Source organism: Monodelphis domestica, chromosome 2, assembly GCF_027887165.1.
Source record: "Monodelphis domestica isolate mMonDom1 chromosome 2, mMonDom1.pri, whole genome shotgun sequence".
NCBI lineage: Eukaryota > Metazoa > Chordata > Mammalia > Didelphimorphia > Didelphidae > Monodelphis > Monodelphis domestica.
In genome coordinates this window covers 117,971,200-117,992,894 of record NC_077228.1, presented here as the reverse complement: position 1 = coordinate 117,992,894, position 21,695 = coordinate 117,971,200, and the positions used below count along the sequence as shown (strand labels likewise).

Sequence of the window (21,695 nt, the reverse complement as noted above, 5' to 3'; positions counted from 1 at the left end):
ATAAATATTATATTATAAGCCATGATATTGTATTAAAATATAATGAATATATGTTAATACATATAATGTATGTATATGTATTTGTGTCTATATATATGTACACATATGTATATGTTAACTCGCTTGATAGAATGTAAGGTTTTTGAGAACAGGGACTATTTAACATTCATCTTTTGTTTTTTTCAGTTCCTCATGCCTAACACACAACAGACATAAATCATTGACTGATTCTCTAGAACACCGATTCTGATTTCCTCTTGTTCAGAGCTAGGTAAAGATGCTGTATGAATTAGGCACGTCTGTGCTGTCTCTCTACCCTCAAGCTTCTATTTTTCTTTTCAACTCTTCCCCACAAAGTCTGTGCTAATTGTCTGTGAGTCATCCATTTGAGCAGAGAAGGTTTTGTTGTTTTTATAAAAATCTGCACTGCGGTCTTAATCTCAGAGCCTTGAAATTTTCTGTAACAAAATGAGCATGCTGGGCAGATATGGGTCCTGTCCATTTTGACAGCTTTCTAAATGAGATTTGCCCATGCTGTGTGCCATCAGTACTTGGGGAAATATTTTTCCATGTATTAACTCTTCAGAGTTATTATGAAACACTCAAATATGGATTTCTTAGTATTTGCCCTTTGTGTTCACTAAACCAAACGTTCATATGATTTTCCCGTAAAATAGGAGTTATTTCTTCTCTAATAATAGGATTTGGCTTTTTTGTGGTCAACAAAGCTCTTTCCATATTTTGTTCTCTCTTCCTCTGATCTCAGAGCATTTTATACTCTTCTTTCTAATTCTTCATCTCAGAAACACTTTGTAGTACCTATAGATTTGTGATCTCATCCTATGGGTATTCCTTTCAATGTTGCAGGTCTCCAAACAAAGAATTTTTTATTTTATCTTAGGTACAATAGTGAGTCACAGTGATTCATTAAGTAGGGGGAGTGACATGGTCAGACCTGCACTTTAAAAATATTGCTTCCTTTTGTGTTTTGTTTTTGGTGGGTTTAATTAATTTATTTTTGGTTCTGAGATTCATCACTAAAAAGAAATCATTTGATATGCATGGCAAAATGTGAAAAAGAGTATTCCACATAAAACTGTGAATTTTCATTTCATACTATTTGCCCTTTTCAAAAAATGTATAATAAATTCAACATATCTCTTTCGATACTGCTTTACTTTTCTATGCCTCCTTCTGAATTTCCTTCTCTTCTATTTTTTAAATTAAAACATTTCAGGAGCCCTCTTTTTTAAATTTACAGCACTATTGATAACTTCTTTCTCCACCACTCCTGAAAAGAAAAAAAAGAGGGGGGGGATCCTTGTACAGGTAAATGTAGACAGGCAAAATAAATCCATAGAGGGTCTAAGAACAAAGATGTATGTCTTCTTCTGCAGCTTGGGTTCATCACTTCTTTTAGGTATTGAGTAACATACTTCAAAATGGATCCTTCATAGACACAGTTGATCATTGCCTTGATCAGAACTCTCAAGTCTTTCAAGTTTGTTTTTCTTTGCAATGTTGGTTTTATATAAACTATTCTCTTGGTTCTGCTCATTTCATTCAGTTTCAGTTCATACTACCAAGGATTCTTCTAAACTAACCTTTTTTGTCATCTCCCATGGTTCAATAATATTTCATTTCATATACTACAATTTGTTTAGCCATTCCCTGATTGATGGGTAACCCATTGGATTCTAGTTCTTTTCTTTTTCATTTTTCCTCTTTTAATCCATTGTTTAGGATCAAGAAGTTTGTTTTGCATGGGACTTTTCCCTCCCCAGTATTAGATGGTTTCCCTTCTCCATTATCCCAGTGTATTTCTCTATGTTGATATGAATGCATTTCTACACCAAATTGTTTATATGTGTGTTCAGCTTTCCGTGGTCCATTTCATATTTTAAAATTCAAATTTATTTTCAGTTCCAAATCTTCTCTCTCCCTCCACACTTCCCCTGCCCTATGAGAAAGCAAGAAATATAATTCCCATTATAAATATGAAATCATGCACAACATATTTCTGTTAACCATGTTTTTAAAAAGAAAAAAATTGTTCTTCAATTTGATCTGCACCCTGAATCTATTATTTCTCTATCTGGATATGGACAACATTTTTGATCATGAGTTCTTTGGAATTATGGTGGATCATTGTATTGATGAGAGTTACTAAATCTTTCACAGTTGATTATCTTTACAATATTGCTATTACTCTATTAATTGTTCTCCTGTTTCTTCTCATTTCACTTTGCATTAGTTCATTATAGGTCCTCCCAGGATTTTCTAAAATCATCCCCTTCATTTTTACAGCAGAATTCCATCACATTATATACCCTAATTTGTTCAGCCATTTCTCATTGATAGGGATCCTGTCTGTTTCTAATTCTTTGCTACAATAATAAGAACTGCTAAATATTTCTGTACGTAAGGATCCTTTTCCTTTGATTTCTTTTGGGGGTTTTTTAAGCTGTTATTTTCTTTTTGCATTATTTTCATTTATTTTCCCCATTTTTCTTCCACTTCTCTCATTTGGTTTTTTAATTCCTTTTTGAGCACTTCCAGTGCCTAAGACCAATTCCCATTTTTCTTTGAAAATTTGCCTATAGTTGCTTTGCTCTCAGGGTTCTCTACTGATTCAGCAACTTGCTCTTCTTTGTCTTCAAAAATTTTTTCCCTGGTTAGGTGTTTCTTTTGCTATTTGCTCATTTTCCCAGCCTTTTTTGTTGCCTGTTGACTGGGAGTTTTGAAAACTGCTCATTGTCTCCTCTACTAATGCCTTGCAGAATTTAGGACACTATGAACTATTTTGTCCTTGGATTAGAGGCTTCACTTTAGCACAGGTTTGAAAGAGCCAAGCACTATGGACTTCGGGCCTCCCTGTGGACTGGTATCAGTGCTTGGGACTTCAAGGAGTGGGTAAGGGATGCTCTGCAGTTAACTTAGGCTGGGTCTTGAGATCTCAAAACTGGCCTATACCCAGGCTCAGAACCTGGTACAGTGGGGGGGGGGGGGGCTGGGGGAGGTCAGCCTGCACTCCTCTGTGTGCAGTTTTACTTCTAGTCCCCCCAATCCCATGAAAACCAATTCTCTCTGCCTACCTTTCAAGTTTCCACAGGAGAGCCCCTCATTCTGTGTCCTTTTTGGATCTGTACTATAATTTGTTTTGAGGGGCTATTTTAAGATTGGTTCAGAAGGATTCTTGGAGTGATTCAAATTTTTGCTGTTACTAAGTCACCATCTTGGCTTCAACCCCTAATATATCCTTTTATTTCTTTGGAGTATAAATCTAATGGTATTGGATATACACAGTTTTATAGCTTTTTTTTTTTTTAGCATAGCTCCAAATTGCTCTTCATAATGGTTGGATTAGTTCACAGTTGCAATAACAGTACCTTAGTATATCTATATTACCAAATCCCCTTCAGCATTTGTCATTTTTCTCATCTGTCAATCTTTGTCAATCTAATGGATGTAAGGTTGTACCTCAGAGTTGTTTTAATTTGTATTTCTCCAATTATTAGTGAATTAGAGATTTTTTTTTTACATTTGACTAGTGAAAGTTTTTATTTCTTCCTCTGAAAACTTCTTGTTCATATCCTTTGACCATTTATCAATTGGGGAATGGTTCTTTTTCTTATGAATTTGGCTCAGTTCCCTATATATTTGACAGTCCTTTATCAGAGCCTTTACATATTCCAAGAGGGAGTGAGATGTACGTGTTGCCTATTCCTCATCCTCTTCCTTTATTTTGAACACTCTTCTCCTCAAGCAACCCAATTTTGAAAAATACCAAGTTCTAACTCTATTCTCACCTTTTCTAACTATAGTATATTTTCCCTTTTGTTTTCCCTCATCAGAACCTCAGAAGGGAGCAGTCTGACCTCAGGTCCTTTGTTTTTCTCATTTACCTCTTTCAATACTCTTTGAAGACATTATGATTCTCTGGGGGCATTGGTTTCTTTTCCTCCTTTAAAACATAGCACTATACCATCTTGGAATACTATCAATTACTCAAAATAAATTTATCTTCTTAGGTTTCTCTTGACTCTCGTGTTTGTATTCCAAAGTTCCTATTCTTCTCTCGTGGTTTCATTAGAAATAGGATTTTAGTAAACTTTGTCAGTTCAGTTTTTCTTTGTTGTAAATCAGTCTTTTGATTTAGGAAAATAAGAATTCCCAGCTTGCCTCTTAGAAGTAGAAGAAGTCAGGCTTTATGTGATCCTAACTGTGGTTCCTTGGTACCTGCTTCTTTAGGCATGATTACTCATTCTTCCCCCACCCTTTAATATGGAAGATCTAGATTTCAATAATGGCAATCCTGAGATTTTTCCTTTTGGAATTTTTTTTTTTAGGAAATAGATTTTTTTCTTATCTTTACTTTGCCCTCAGGTTCTAAAAGATATAGGCTTTTATGTTTTCTTGAAATATAATATTTAGACCTTTTAAAATCATGATGTTTCAAAGAGTCCTATGATTAATAAATTATCTCATTTTGTCTTGTTTTCTAGGTCAGTTGTTTTGGCTAACAGATATCTTATATTTTCTTTGATTTTTTTCTATTTTTTCTTTTGTTCTAATATTTCTTGTTGTCTCATGGGATCATTGATTTCTATATGGTCTATTTTATTTTTCATGGAGCCTATTTTTTTAGGTAAAGTTTGCCACTTTCTCTTCCCTTTATCTTTCTTCCAATTCTTTCTTCAAAAACTTTAATTTCATTTTTAATCTGTTTCAATTTTCCTAAGTAGTTAAGAATACTTGGTAGAAATACCTGTAAAAAATCTTTTTTTTAATTATCCTTTACAGTTGTTATAGAATTACTCTCTCCTTTGGGGGGATTTCTAGATTTACAACAATATTTCATATTAGTTGATATTTTCTTTAATTTATCCTTCCATCAGTTTTAGTTCCTTTATGAAGACCTTTTGTGCTAAGGCCAGCCTATATCCCCAATAAAGTTTTTTAGGAGCCCTGCTTGTGTCCTTTTGAGACCCCTGGGTTCTGTGCTTACCTTCACCTCCTGGGTTTTTATATACCTCCTTTTAATGCATAAATCTTTGAGATTCAGAGAACTGGATCTACCAAATTTTGATAGAGTTTTGGACTACCTGGATTTCTGAATTGTCCACATCTGAGCACTGTTGCATACCATTCCCTGTATCTTCCTAGGTTCCCACAAGCTTCTGGATTTCTTTTTGTTTAGTACTGGGATAGAAGAAATCTTAGGTACTTAATGTTCATGTATTTTTCTCATTGGATTTCTTTCTTTTCCTTCCTTCCTTCTTTCATTATTTTCTCCTTTCCTTCTTCCCTCTGTCCTCTTTCTGTCTTTGTCCCTCTCAAAACCAATTTATCCCTCTCAAAACCAATTTATCCCTCTCAAAACCAATTTATCCCTCTCAAAACCAATTTATCCAGGGTGATACCAAAACATAAATCAGAGAAAATATACATGTGAGAATATATGCCAGATAATAGAATGAAGGAACTCTCCCAGTAGGGATGAAACATCTCAGTTCAATTAAGAGAGAATCCTAGATCTCGCTGAAAGGGGAAAAAAATCTCCAAAATCTATAGTATGGCAAGGTAAAGATAAGGTCAGGACAGAGACTGCTAGCTTCTCTTTAGCTTTTCAGCTTCTTCCCGGAGTCTGAAGTGGGATTGGCAGAGTTCATCTTCTCTCAAAGCTAGGAGCCAGAAGTACCCAAAATGACTGACAAGACTGACAAGACTGAAGAAGAATGATTGTCAGGAGAGGATTTTTCTTCTCTCTTGCTCTTGCCAACTCAGTCCTGTCTTTCTTTGAAGACAAGGGGCAATGATCTCTGCCAGTGGAGAAAGTGTCCCATGCCAATGGGCTTTGGGCTTCAGGTTACATTTCTCCCCTGGGCCAAAACTCTTTGCAGTTCTTTGCCAAGGTCAGTAGGCAAGTCTAAAACCTGATTTCTTGATCATTTTCCTATCTGGTGAAAATCTCAAGTTTTTTCTGGAGTAGATGTGAGGGTTCTGGGAGGTCTGCTTCCATTTAGGGGTCCATCTTGGACAGTCAGAAGTCCATAATATCTCTATGGCTGCTATGTGGAAGATGGAAGCTAAGAAACCAGTTAGGAGGCTTTTGCAATTATCCAAATTAGTGGTACTGAAGGCTTGCACTAAGGTGGCAAGAGTGATATAGAGGTAGAATCAATAAGACTTCAATTCATCTGATTGGATATGAAGAATGAATGAAATTAGAGTAAAGGACTACTATAAGTTTGTAATCTAAGTAAGCTTAAGTATGGTGGTACTCTCATCCGAAATTGTGAAGCTGGGAAGAGGCAGTGGGTTTTGCCAAAAAACATAAGTTCCTGATTAAAATATCTGAGAACAAAAACAATTCCTCAATAGATAATGAATCAAAAGATATTAAGAAGCATTTTACAAAAGAAAAAATACAAGCCATTAAAAATCATATTTAAAAATAAAAAATAATTAATATTAAATTAATGCAAATTAATTTTTTATATTTTTTTATAATTTTATATATATATAAATAATGCAAAACAACTTTCACTCATCAGATTGGCAAAGATAATGAAAAGTGAAAAATTCAATTATTGTGCATGTTGCTTTTTTAGGGGACTTTGTTTTTGCCATAACTATCTTGGCCAGAACTCCAACTTCATAATTTAACTAATTATTCCTGTTAAGTTGGTAGTAAGCTAAGGTATTTCTGTACTACTAAAGGAGTGCAAGTACTTTCGGTGACTTCTACCTTTTAGTAATCTGGAACAAAACCACTATTGCCTGACACTATAGTTCAGGCTATAACTACTACTTGAAGGATACAATTTCAGAATAACTACTGCTTATTTATTCTTAACTTCACCTGCCTCTCTGGTAACCTCTCCCAAGGTCTTTCATTGGCACCTAAGGAAGGATCAAAGATTTAGAGCTAGAAGGATCTTTAAAGGTCATCCAGTCCAACTCTTTCATTTTATTGATGAGAAAACTAAAATGAGGTCAGGTGACTTATCCAAGGTCACATAAAACAAAAGAGTTGGCCCTTTGTCCTCTTAATGCCAAATCCATGGCTCCTTATATCCACTCAGCTGGCCCTGAGTTGTAGAGAATTTCCTGCTCATCCAAGGTCATTACAGTCTCTTTCTAGAAAATCTATGCTTGAACTATTGAAGTGGCTCCACAACAAGTTAATTGCATTCGAAAACATACATTGTTGTTGTTTGTCCTTCATTTTTGAAGTGGACCAATGGTATCATTGGGTGATGTCTTGACTTGTTCATGAATTGGATTTAAGTAAGGCAGAATTGCACAGTATGAACACATTTGGATTTCCCTGATGTACATGAGAACAAAAGAAATTTTCTTGTCCTTACTTTTGTAATTCACAATATGAAATCAGCAGGATCAGGATGCCTAGAAGCTCACTCAGCATGGCTACTAGTTCAAAATTGAAAATTCAAAATAAAGTTCTTTTTTGACTGTGCTCAAGAGTCTAAATAAGCTGACCCAATGGCACATTTTCACACACACACAAATCAATCTGGACTCCTCCTCTTGGTTATCTATCCATTTCCCCCCTTTATTTCTCTATTGGCACTTATACTCCATTTTTTATTTTTAAAAACATATTTTAGGGATATCTTTTCTTTTTTTACACCAGAATTCTTCTACTTTTATTCTCCTAGAGAGTAATCTAACAAATGATATTTTTAAAGAAAAGGAGGAAGAGAAAAAAAATCAGCAAAACCAATTAATACATCCCCCCAAAAATAACACATCAATCAATCTTTTGCTTTTGGACAGAAATCAGGTGATTGTGTCTTCTCAGCTCCCATCTTTGAAATTATGATTGTTCTTTGTAACTTTACAACATTCACTTTTGATTCTATGGTCATTCTTTCCATTTATACTATTGTTGTCAGTGTGTTTTTTTAAATCTGTTTTCACTTTGCCTCAGATAGTGTAAAATTTTCCATGTTCCTCTGCATTCAGCATGTTTGTCATTCCTAACAGTGTAGTTCCATTCCATTATGTTCCATTCCATTAGTGTATCACAATTTGTTTAGTCATTTCCTAATTAATGGATACCTAATTTATTTCTAATTCCTTGTTATCACAAAATATGTGGTGCTCTAACTATTTTGGTGTATGTGGGGAATTTCTTATCAGTGACTTTGGGATATAAATGTCACACAAAGGTCCAAGGATATGGACATTTGCATCATTTCAAATAGCCTTACAAGTGTTTGTACTGATTCTTAACTCCACCAACAATGTACTGGTGTCCTTATTTTCCCATAATGCCATGAACATAATTCCCATCTTTTGTCATCTTTGCCAATTTACTCTCTGTAGGGTAAAACTTCAGATTTGTTTTGATTTACATTTCTCTCATTATTAGTGATTTAGAACATTTATTCATATGACTATTAATAGTTTGCATATTACTCCTTTTTTGTAAGGAGTCAAAAATGTTTCACTAGTACATAAGGAGAAGAGAGTAGTTTGTTTGGTGCTTTTATCTGAAATTATACTACTCTAATGCTTTACAGAGTACAGAGTACAAGTATAAGACTAGATAAAAAGAAGTAATCTGTCCTTTCCCCACAGCCATCAAGTTGGAAAGAATTGCTAGTGGTCTTTTCTACTCCTTCCAGGAAGATTACATCAAAATCATTTCTAAAAGAGGGGGAATCAATTAAGTCCTTCATTTTATTGGTATAGGAGATTCCATAATTTCCCATATTAATTTATCTTGTGTCAGAGTCTGACTCCACATGACTAAAATGGAAACCATTATTTCTTCTTAAACTTGTCCCTCTTCTTAACCTGCTTATTTCTATAAATTAAAAAAAAAATGCAATTGTTAAGCAATCACTTTTCCCTTCCCAATCACCTCCCTTTACTGAGAAGAAAGACAAATAGAAAGAAACACAGAACCCATATCATAAACACAGTCAAATAAAACATATTTATTTCTACATTGGTCACATCCCAAAATACATTTCTTATTCTACATATTAGTCTATCATAGTGCTGTCATAAGGTTGGCAGTTTCTTTATCTTTCCTCAGGAAAAAAAAGGTTGATCATTTAGTTGACTAGATTTCTTAAGTCTTTCAAAATTGTTCATTTAATGACATTAATGTCATTTGATGTCAATAATGATATTAAAATATAAATTATTCTTCTGGTTCTGCCACTTGACTCTGCATCCATTCATACAAATCTTTCAATGTCTCTTTAAAACCATTTTCCCATTAGGACACTAATACACTGTTGGTGGAACTGTGGATTGATATAACTGTTCTGGAGAGTAATCTGGAATTACTCCCAAAGGGCCATAAAACTATACATATCTTGTGACCTAGAAATACCATTATAAGGTTTGCATCCTAAAAGGATAAAAGAAAAAAGGATATATACATATATCCTTTTTTATATTTATAGCAGCTCCTTTGGTAATAGCAAAGAATTAGAAATTGAAGAGATGAATGCCCATCAAATGGGGAATGGTTGGACAATTTGTGGTAGATGGTTGTAATGCAATACTACTGTGCTATAAGAAATAACAAACCGGATGATTTCAAGAAAACTTGGAAGGGCATATGAACTGATGCAAAATGAAGTGAGCAGAATCAGGAGAACATTGCATGCTGTTATAGAAATAGTGTACAATGATCAACTATGAAGGGCTAAACTATTGTCAACAATTCAAGGATCCAAAATCATCCCAGTGCTATCTACAGTCATAGAAGGAACTGACAGAGTCTAATTGCAGATCAAAACTTGCCATTTTTTCATTTTATTTCCTTTATAAGTTTTTTTTCTTATATAGTAGATGTGTGTCTTTCACACATGAGGAATTTGGAAATATGTATTGCATGACAGCACAGGTATAACTTATATTGGATTATTTACTATCTCAGAGAAGGGGGAAGGGAAGAAGGGAAGGAGAGAACTTGGATCTTGAAAGGTCAGAAAACAGTTGTTAAAAATTGTTTCCACGTGAATTGAAAAATTAAAGAAACCGCTTTTCCCTCATTTCTTATAGCACAATAATACTCCATTACATTTATATGCCATAATTTGTTTAATGGTTTACCAGTTGATGGGCATCCCTTTAGTTTCTAGTTTTTTGTCAAGCACAAAAAGCTGCTATAAATATTTTTGCATTTGTAGGACCTTTTTCTCTTTCTATGATCTTTTTGGGGTAAAGGACTAGCTGAGTATAACTGGGTTAGAGGACATGCACTATTTAATAATATTTTATGCATAATTCCAAATTGCTTTCCAGAAGGATTGAACCCATTCATAGTTCCACCAACTAGCAATGTACCTGCTTTCTTGAAGCTCATTCAACATTTACCATTTTCTTTTTCTTTTATCTTTGACAATCAGATGGGTGTAGTAGTATGGTGTAGTAGATGGGTGAAGTAGAACTTCAATATTGTAAAAATTAAATTAGTTTCTATGCTAAAAGTATTATATTTTTATGAGGTTTATTAAAGATTATTAGAAATCAAGGATACAAAATAATAAGCCACGTGCCTAGGGCACGATTAGCCCATTCACAGCCTACTTACAACATGTTGCAATCTCTGAGTAGAGGAAGAGCAAGAGAGACCAAAGTAGGCATTGCAGTCAGTTTAAATACAAATTGTGTTCTTGCCCAGGTGGGGACTCAGGTGAGATTATAGGGAAATCTGGGAAGTACCAAGGACTTCTGGGGATTGAATTCTGGGGTTCAAATCTCCATTTTTACATTATTTAATGTGTATTTCTCTAATGATTGTGATTCAGAGTATTTTTTTTCATATAGTTATAGATAGATAGCCTGAGTTTCTTTTCTTAAGAACTGCCTATTCATATTCTTCCTTAAATTATTTATTAATTAGGAAATGGCTCTTATTATAAATTTGTATTGGCTACTTTAATTTGCCTATTTCTGTTGAGGCACTAATATTTTTCCAGGCATCCTTTGAAGTCATTCTCTACTCTTATTTCTTCCTCAACCTCCTACAATATCAAAATAGCATAAGATACTTCATTTTTTTAAAACCACCATTTAGTGAAACCAAGTTCTAACTGCTTATAAGTCACCAGAGTTTGGAGAAGTCAGAAGACTACTTTCCCTAAGATGGGATGTAAGGAAACACACAGTTAGTGATCATGGCTGTGGATATAAACAGGATGAACTCACCCATAAAACAGAAGAGGATAGCAGAATGGATTAAAAGACAGAAGCCCACAATATACTATCTACAAGAAACACATTTAAAGCAGGGAGACACACAGAGTTAAGGCAAAGGGCTAGAACAGAATCTAGTAGGCTTCTGCCAAAATTAAAAAAGCAGAGGTAATAATTGTGATCTCAGATTGAATGAATAGTATACTATTATGCCTTAAAAAATGACAAACAAGATGATCACAGAAGAACCTACAAAGACTTAGATGAAGTGATACAGGGTGAAGTGAGTAGGACCAGGAGAACATTATACACTATATCAGCAATAAATCATGATGATCAACTGTGAATGAATTAACTATTATCAGCAATGGAAGGACTCAACTCCAAGGGACTCATTCTGAGAAAGGTTATCCACTGCTCTAGAAGGAACTGAAGTCTGAATGCAAATTGAAGCATGCAATTCTCCACTTCATTTCCTCCATGAATTTTTTTCCTAGTGTAAGTGATATGTGTCTTCTTTCACAACGTGATAAATATGGAAATGTGTACCGCATTGTATAATGACATATGTACAATCTATATCTTACTATATGCCTTCTTAGATTAAGGGGGAGGGGGCAGAGGGAGGAAAGAAGGAGAGAACTTGGATAGGAAACTGTCAGAAAACCATCATTGGAAATCGAATCAACATATAATCTGGAAAAGAAAGAATTCTTAAAAACAACAACAACAAATAACAAGATTACCCCCTCCCCCACCTTCATGAGTCAAAAAATTCACAAAACAACCCCCTTTTCCTTCTCTCCTCACTCTCTTGATTATCTCCCAACCCCCTCCAATCAACCCTCATTCTCATTTTATTGTCTCCAGATCTTCTCCTCTAATAAAAAACCAATTTGGTCTTAATCTTTTCATGCTGTTTTCCATTCCTTCCAAACTAGATACTAACTGGGTGAAGAAAAATTCTGGGTTCTTGGCTACTGAGAGCCTTGAACCTGCTTTGTTTTGCAAATGCCTGTACTGCTAAAGAAATTGTTTGTCTAGATGATATTCAGTTTCTTTATTTTTGGTGTCACATCCCATATACAATCAATTGCCAGATCTTGTCACTTCTACCTCCAAAACTCTGACATGATCCCCTTCTCTCTTCTCACATAGTAATTGCTCTAGTTAAGGTCATTTTTCATCTAGACTATTACGATAGCCTCCTAACAGGACATCCAACTTCTAGTTTCTCTGCTCTCCAATCTATATACCGTATAGCTATTGAAATCTTCCTAAACCACAAATCTGACACTCCTTTGCTTTAGGGAAATTCAGCATCTCCTTTTTGCCTCTAGAATAAAATGAAAATTCCTCAAGTCACCATTTGATGCCCATCACAACCCATCCTTCCTTTCCAGGGTTATTACACATTACTCTACGTTATGCTCTCAGTGTTCCTGCTAGACTGACCTGCTTGTCATTTTCCAGATTTGGCAGTCCATCTCTAGCCTCTTTGCTTTGGCACAAACTGTCCTTCATGTTTGAAATGCACTTCTCCCTTGCCTTCATTTCTTAGAATCTCTAGCTTCCTTCAAGGAAGGCTCACACACCTATTCTTAGAGTGTCTTTTTCCCATGACCCTCTTGGTTGTTGCATTTCCTCCCTTCTTAAATTACCATGTCTATTCTTATCCATTTATATTATCTCTCTCTTTCTTCCTCAACTCTATATATAGTTGTAAACTGCTTCAACACTGTTTTTTTGTTTTATCTTTGTATTCCTAGTGCCTAACACAGTTTTATGTTTAGTAGGCACTTAATAAAGGCTTATTGGCTTGAAAAAAATGCAGCATCTCCTTTTATGTTTAATGGACAATTTTTAAATGCTTGCTGAATTGGCTTGGGTTGTTAATTGATAACTCAAATCTTAACATGGCCAGAAGAATGATGGGTTGGACTCTCCTTTCTAGGCAGGACTTTATGTCCTCCAGGCTAGGAGAATGGAAATCGATGTTTTAGTCCTCTTGTTTCTATGTATCTCTCAGTTTCCTCAACTGTAATCAAGTGAAAAAGTTGGACTAGAGGAGCCCACTAAGGGAGGTGGACTCAGTAGATAAAATGCTTCCTGACTAGGTGATATGGGGCAAATCACTCAACCTTTGTCTGCTTAGGCAACACTTAAATGGAGATAATAATAGCACCTCCCTCATAGGTTTTTGTGAGGATCAAATGAGATCAAATTTGTAAAGCACTTAGCAGAGCATCTGACACATGGCATATACATAATAAATACTTGTTCCCTTCCTTCCCTTTCCAGCATTAATAGTTTTCAGTTTTGTCTCCCTCTCATTGCACCTCCTACAGGTGGGATTTGAGTTTGAAGGAAGCCAAAGAAACCTGGAGGTTGGTGAGAGATAACATTCCAGATATAAAGGACAACCAGTGAAAAGGCGTAGCCATATATGGAGTGTCACATGGGATAGCAAAGCTATATTGTGTACTAAAGAGGAATCAAATATAAGAATACTAGAAAGATTTAAAGGGAACTAAGTTTTGAAGGATTTTGTATTTGCTCCTGGAGGTAATAGGGAGCCACTGGAGTATATTAGGTGGGAGGGGAACATGATCAAAATGATGCTACTGGAAAATTGCTTTGGCAACAAGATAAAGGATGGATTGGAACAGAGGCAGGGTGACCAATCAGAAAACTATTGCAATAGTCCAGGCATGAAGTGGTAGGAGCCTATACTAGGATTGTTGTGTGAGTAGAGAAAGGGGGACATAGAAGAGATTCTATGAAGGTAAAAATGATAATAGTTGGCCACATATTGGCCATGCACATTGATTGGGAGAGGAGTCATGAATGACACTGAAGTTGAGCTTAGGTGATTGGGGTGGTGGTAGTGCTCTCAGTGGTTAAAGGAAAAAAGGGAAATTTGAAAGAAGGGTAGATTTGAAGGGAAAGAAAATGTTTTAGATGTACCAAACTTGAGATATTTAGGAGCTATCCATTTAAATTCATCTTTCTTTGACATGGCAAGGTTGGAGTGGGAGGTAGGAGATGGTAAAGAGTTTGTTAGGGTGTGGTTGGAGACTGTTCTGGGAGATATTTGCATCCAAAGATGGCTTTTACAAGGTCATCGCATATGCTCTCATTTCTCTTGTGCTTTATTGTAGAAGAGGAAAATTGTCATGTTTGGTTTCATGCTTTTAATTTTGTAAAGAACAAAAAGGAATCATGTTAAAGTCTGCACATAGCAAAGAGTAGTTCTTTTGGTGTGGGACTCGCACAAGAACCTATTTGTGACATCGTTGTTTCAGGCTTGGAAATGGGAGAAAGGGAATCGGTAATCACCATTTATAACGGACCTGGGAAGTCTTCTTTAAGGAAGTCAAATCTTACTAGGTGATAGAAAGGACCACTTTGAATGTGCAGCTCACCTGGTGTTTCTAGTTAATGTGATTTGTCACTCTGTCCTGGTGATTTAGCCCTAAATAATGAGGATCTTGGTGCCAAGAACAGAAAGTCGGTTGTATCTGGTGAATCACAGTGTTCAATGACTTTATATCTTTGGGCATGAGAAAATTTTCCATAAAGCAATTTAATGCAAATACTAAGGCATAATTAAAACCTATGGGTTAGTTAATTCAATTTCACAAGCATTTGGGTGCTGCGTATATAAAGGTTTTTTAAACTATCTCATTCTCAAAGACTAACAACATGTACACAGGTATTTAAATACAAAATAAAATAGATACCAAGTAATAAAAGGGAAGGTGAATTTTGTTTCTGAACTACTGCTCTTGCAACAGCTATTGGAGAATATGTAGAAAGTGATTCTGAGAGTTCAGGGGAGAGAGAACTAGATTATGCAAGGAATCATCTTTGCATTGAGAAGATAATTGAACCTTTGGGAGCTAATGACCTCATTGAGAGTGTTTAGAAAGAAGAGAAGGGGGCCAAGTACAAAGCCCTTATCGAATGAAAATTAGCAATAAGAGATCATTGATGACTTTGGGTAGAGCAATTTCAGTTAAGGGGAGAGGAGGGGGACCACTGGAAGAAGCCAGATTGCAAGGGTTGAGGAGCAGGAAGTGAGAAAGAGACATATGGAAATAACTTGAGGAGATAGGTCAGAGGTAAGTGTTTTAAGGATGAGAAAGACTTGGCCATGTTTATAGGTAGAACAGAAGAAGCCAATGGTAGAGGGTGAAAATTGGGTTCCCAGAGGAGGTGGGAGAAGATTGTCATGGAGGGGGAGAAATGGAGTCACCCACTACTTAATTCCAGAACTAAAGTGTGGGAGAGATGGAATGGAGCTAAAAGGTGGAGAGGGGGGAATAGATTGTTTCTCCCCTTTCTTTTCCTACAAACTTATATTTCTTCAGAGAATGGGCTGAAGTAAATCCAGGACTGAACTGCTTCTCCCTCCCCAAATTTCAGGTCTCTCTTCTTAGATATTATAAAGCAGGTACTTGAGCTGATAAAACAGCTATTAATTCTTGAGGAACACGTGTAATGTAGGGTATGTAAGATTGATAGGTAGAACAGAAGCCAGTAGAAGAGGTTGAAAATGAGGTTCCTAGAGGAAGTGGGAGAAAATAGAATGAAGAGTATATACTGTGGTTGCCTCTAGATAAAAGGCCACCTTATTTTGCAAGGAGGGAATTTGTTCATTCTTCAAATGTGAAAGAAGAGTGGAAACCAACACTGAAGTGGTTTGAAAGGCAAAATTAGGGAGCAGCTCATAATAGATGACCACAATTTTTTCCCCAGTTAAGTATGAAATTAAGTTTTCTGTTGAGGAGGGAGGGAGGAAGAAGTGAAGATAGTTTGAGGAGAGAAGGTAGTTTTGGAGCAGATATTGTGCTCAGTTTTCCTTGAAATGATCACTGTGGTAGATTTCCAAGGAGGGCGAGGTGGAGTTATTTCCCCTTTGAACTATTTTTCTCAAAAGAATAATCATACCAGGTGTTCCCCATAAACTGACTCACAAAAGAATGCCTGGCTCTGCTTTCCCCAACTCCATCTTTATTTGTTGAAATCTTATTTGCAAGTACCAAAGGAGTAACAATTCAACAGGAGTAATCTCATCCTCCAGGGGATTTTTTAATATAGCATTTAATATTTAAACTTCCTATGGACTTGTTCTATACTACATTATAGTTTTTTGAGAACGTCTCACCTCTCTTTGTTTGTGAACTTTGAGGTCAGGGGTCTATCATATCTTTTTATCATTCTGGTACTTACCATAGTTCATTGAACAAAACAGGTGCTTAATATGTTGAATGAGACCAATAGCAGTAGCATCTTACTCCACCGGTATATAATGAGATTATTACAAAACAATGAACCCACATCCCATTGACTTGGAGGTTTGTTCAAGTTTTTCTTTGAGACCACGGCAACGCTCAGTGGGTCCATTCAAATGTTAGCCTGCCTTCCCCTCAAACTGTTGCCCCGGATTTCTATCACTCCCTCTCCTTTTCATAGACAAACTTCTAGAGAAAAAAACTACCTGACCTTCACTCATTTCTGAACCCCATGCCTTTCCTTAGTACTCAACTGAAATTGTTCTCCACAAGGCCACCAATGATTTTTGAACATTTTCCTCAACGATTGGTTCAATCTTTTCTTGTCTTTATCCTTCATGATCCCCCCACAGCATTTGATCTCGTTGACTCTTCTCCTGGATACCTTTTCCTTCCTAGGTTTTCAAGACACTGCTTTTTCCTGGTTCTCCATTCTGTTTCCTTTTTAGGATCAGAATCAAGCCATTTATTGTGTGGACGTACCCCAAGGCTCTGTCCTGGGCTCTCTTCTTTTTTGCTTTGCATTCTCTGTGAGTGCATCAGCAACCATGGTGTCCAAACGATCTTCTCCAGGTTACATTTCTCTCCAGACTGCCAGTCCCACATCACCATCATCTCCTGTAAGATTCCTTCTTTGTTCTCTTGTTGGTTTTGCTTTCTTCCAAATTACTTCCTATCTCCTAAAGTGTGTACATGCTGCCTACCCAGAGTACTTACTCTGTATCTAGTTTTGTCTTTCTCTAATTCTTAGCACAATGCCTTGGACAAAAATGATTAATGCTTGCTGATTCTACCTTTGACCATCTCTTGGATAGACCTGCTTCTTTCTGAAACTGGCAGCACTAATGCAGGCCCTCATCACCTAACATTTCACCATTTAAATAACCTTCTGACTGATCTCCCTGCCTCAACTTTCCTTCCCACTGCAGTCTCAACTCAGCTTTCAAAGTGATCTTCCTCAAGAACAGGTGTGAGCACACTTCTCCCCACCCCGTCCCCCCCATTCCCATTCAATAAACTCCCCAACAGGATTCTCTGGCTTTTAAATAGCTTCCTCACTTGGCCCCTCCCCATCTTTCCAAGCTACTTACACTTCCCTCTAGCCTTCTTGCCCTTCCTCAAACACATTCTATTTCCTGAGTAAGCATTTTTACTGGCCCCAGCCCCAGCCTGAATTTTCTCCTTCCCCATCCAGTTCCATTTCGTGGCTTCCTTCCAATTTCAGTTAAAATCTCACCTTCTGGAAGAAATAAATTAAGTCTCTCCATGCTAGTGTCTTCCCTCTGTGATTATCTTCAGTTTACCCTGAATATACATATATGCAGTTGTTTACATGTTGTCTTCCCCAATAGACTGTGAGCTTCTCAAGGGCCGGGACTATTTTTGCCTTTCTTTGGCTCCCCCGAGCTAAGCATCATACCTGGCACAAAGCAGGAACTTCATAAATACTTGTTGATTTGATTTAGGAGATTAAAAGTATCAAGGTAAAAATAATATGAGACCTTATCTATTTTCTGGTGGCTCAAAGAAAAGCAAAGAACACATACCTTCAGCACCTACTAGTGTTTGGTGCCCATTATAAGTTTGTTGAATGAATTAGAACAGCTATAATGAATAAAACCCAACAACAACAAAAACTAACAAAGCATGGCACACGGATGTTAGAGACAAGTAAAACTCAAATTATTCCCCCTCTTCCCCCCAAAGTGTGAGTCTGGGTACTACAGTAAAAATGGGTCAGTGTTTGTCAGAAACAGTGCAAATGAGGACTGGAAACTAAGGAGGGAAATTCATCACTAGTTTTTGTTTTGTTTTATAAACTCCAACATTTCATTAAAGCCTCATGATATTATTAGGTAGCTTACTAGGGCCCTGGATCATAAATAACAATACTGAAGACACCAATGCCACATTCTCTTAGCCTGCTGTTCTCTAACCTTAAGATTATTATTTAAATTTATTTTAAAGCCTATTTTTGCACTTTTGTATTTGCCTGCTTAATAACTAAAAAAAAAAAGTTCACTTTCCTCAGCTACTCAATCACACTGAAGATGAAACATGCAGAATATACAATTTGTTACATTTATGATAGGTGGCAACATGTCGTTTATTTAAAAATAAGCAGAAAAATACTTTGGTGATTTCTTAGAAATTACCAAAGCTATTTAGCTTTCAAACTGTTTTACTCTGAAATGAACAAAAATGGTAATTAAAAGATATTTCTAAGTCTTTCCTTAATATAAAGGTTCACAGTAAAAAGGTCCTAATGTGTTCACATGGTGTTAAAATTATATAAAAATAGAAGACACAGACTTCTTTAAAATTTTAATCCTTTGATTAAGCAGCAAGCATATCACTCTTTTAGGCCAAACACTGCTTAAACAAAAACAAACAAACAAAAAAAACAAAAACAAAAACAAAAACCAAGGAAAAAGAAAAAAAAAGATGGGAGTGGGGAAGACGTGCAAAGTATTTACATAATATGCAAAGCACACAATAAAAAGACATTTCACTATATACATTTGCCATGTTACTACTGAAGCTAAGATTTCCCTACTATGTGCTCTAATGTATGTAAATCAAATTATAGCACATTCCTCAGATACAGCACCTTTGCCCAAGCCTGGGAAAGAACAGGTTTTAACTGAATCACAAAGTACTAAAAAAGCTCGATAGATGCTGGTGTTGACCAACTTTACTGACACACCCCACATACTGTATATTGAAGTTCTATTTGACAAGAGACAAGACAAAAAAGGTTGCAAAGGTATAGTGTGCACATTTGTGAGTCAATCTAAATACTCAAAAATACTTTAGATACCTTCCCTTAAGACATTGTAATTATCTCCAATAGTTATTTTAAGTTCAAAAATGCCCTAAGTGAATTTTTGAAAATTAAGAATTTGGAGACCAGTTAGGTTTCATCTGGTTCTGTTAGATGATCAAGAGTTACTTTAATTGTTCTAGTAATCCAAAACTGGCACTACTTGAAAAAGTTCCAATATTTGGGAAAACCACTTCTAAGTATACTTTGAAGGCAGTAGTACCATTTTAGTATCAAAACCAATCAGGAAAAATCAGCTTTCTATAACATATGGGTTATCAGAAATTGTTTTTGAATCAGCTTTTGCTACAAAAATGCACTTAAGGCTAAAAATTAGAAATTTAACCTTAAATTCCACTATAATAGTATAAGCCCATCCCTTTTCATATCATGATTCTAATAATGAATTAAAAATTTCTTTCAAAACTGTGATTCCTCAAACATTCTCTCTAGTCACAGTGCTACAGAGCACTAAGCAGGAGCTCGATCATTACATAGTGAACAGAGAAGGTAACTGTTAGTGGTGCCTTAATGAGAGGGCTCTCGGCACTTCCATTTTAGTTAATAATAGCACAATTGATGAACACATACTTGATATATCTTTAAATAGCAGAGATCAAATTCTTAATTTTTAAACAAATGATTCTGATAGTTAAGCCCTAGACAAAACTCATGAGTTGCAAGAACACTCACAAATGCATCCAAATAGCACATTGGAGACTCATATAAAAACAAACAAACAAACAAAAAAGACATTAAAGATAAAACATATGAAATGAGAGGGGGGCAATTTTTAGTTCAGAAAACCCAAATCCAAAAAATAGAACTTTTTATAGCCACCACCTTCACATAATTGATAAAATAACACTCTTTCCTATAGCTTCCAAATAGTAGTTGTTACATGCAACTAGTAAAGCATGTAGCATTTAACAATCTAGAAAAAAAGTTCAATTTTGAAAGGAGTTAAAACAAAGATACTATAATAGATTATATCCTCATTCTTAAATGAAAAGTAAAAGGAATCACTCCAATACTGGTAGTAAGCTCTTTTACTGTGGATGGTGGGTCAATAACTTTTAAAATGAGGATTTCAACTTTGCATTAAGACCCAACATCACTAAACAGGGATAAATTCAGTACATTCTTTGTGGCTTCACGTAATTGCTTTGCAATTGATTAAATTGCTTTCTTTCGAAGGAATGTGCATATATATATATGTATATATATATATGTACATATATATATACACACACACATATGTGTATACACACACACACACACACATCTCTTAAATTTCCTTTAGAAAGAATGCAATGTCTTTTGGAGCAAAAGGTTAAGCTGCTGCATTTTTCTTAAAGGTGCATTGAATTGTACTATCTCTCATAGAACATTTGCCAGAAACTGAAATGCAGGCTATTTAGTCTTTCACTCCTAACATAGGAAAATATTTTTTTTTAAATTAAATTGAAAGCAAACAAAAAAAGCCAAACTCCACATTAATTTCAAAGTCTATGGAGTTTTTTTCACAATTCCTAAATAGACATATTCTTGTACTATGAACTTTGAATATAAAGAGGTTGGAATATAAAGAACTTCAGTAAAATAAATACAGTAAAAATCAAACAACCTCGGTGCACAGAACACAATCTTTTTTTTTCCTTTTGTGGGAAACTTCCTTGAACAAATATTCATAGAAAACAGGGCTAATTGGAGGCTTTATGTTGTATAATATTTTAGTCTGATGCACTGAAAAATGTTGTAGATGTCCACTTATGTTGTCACTGCAACAAGTATTGACTTGCAGCCTCACTTTGAAACTTTCAGCTTGAATATCTAGAAAGGTTTGCCCCTTCCTCTTCTTCAACAGTGAGACGAACATTGGCAAACTGGTGGGATTAGAAAGTTATTGCAGCTCTGTCCAACTTCATTTCTTTAATGCATTGAAGATTGTGAGTCTGTCTGAATTCCAATCAGTGATGGAGGCTGTTGGCCACCAACTGTCGACAACACTGGTCTTGGGTTTAGACGGGGAGGCATGGAATTAGCAGGGCGAATGAGAGGTGGGGGAGGCTGATTGAGAGTTGGCCGAGGTTGAATGAACCGGGCCTGCTGCTGGAGAGGTGGAGGCTGCCGATGGAGAGCAGGGGCAGCAGGAAGTGTTGGACGAAGCAGTGGTGGAGGCTGGTTCAGAGTGGCAATGGGGGCTGCTGGAGTTGGAGTGGAAGCTGGGGCAGGAGGTGATGGGCCCAGAGACTGGGTAGCCTGAACCGTCTGTGCCTACAGGAAAGGAAACAGATACCTTCATGAGATGTCAGTCCTTGCAAAGCTCAATAAAATATAGTTTGGATTGTCACAGAAAATATAAAAACATAATACCTGCATTT

General features: G+C 36.0%; 1 protein-coding gene across 12 annotated transcripts in view; it reads right to left on the bottom strand.

Annotated features, from left to right (window-relative positions):
• Nucleotides 1-18,576: 18,576 nt before the first annotated feature.
• RCOR3 (REST corepressor 3) overlaps nt 18,577-21,695 on the bottom strand; it is a 51,691-nt gene continuing 48,572 nt past the window's right edge. For 10 of the 12 annotated variants that reach the window (XM_007481340.3, XM_056815883.1, XM_007481339.3 and 7 more), the window contains one exon: nt 18,577-21,588. In XM_007481340.3, the coding sequence (XP_007481402.2) occupies nt 21,244-21,588 (345 nt within the window). In that variant the 3' untranslated portion in view covers nt 18,577-21,243. The remainder of the gene's footprint in view (nt 21,589-21,695) is intronic. The other 2 variants (XM_056815889.1, XM_007481345.3) reach the window with 1 other exon arrangement.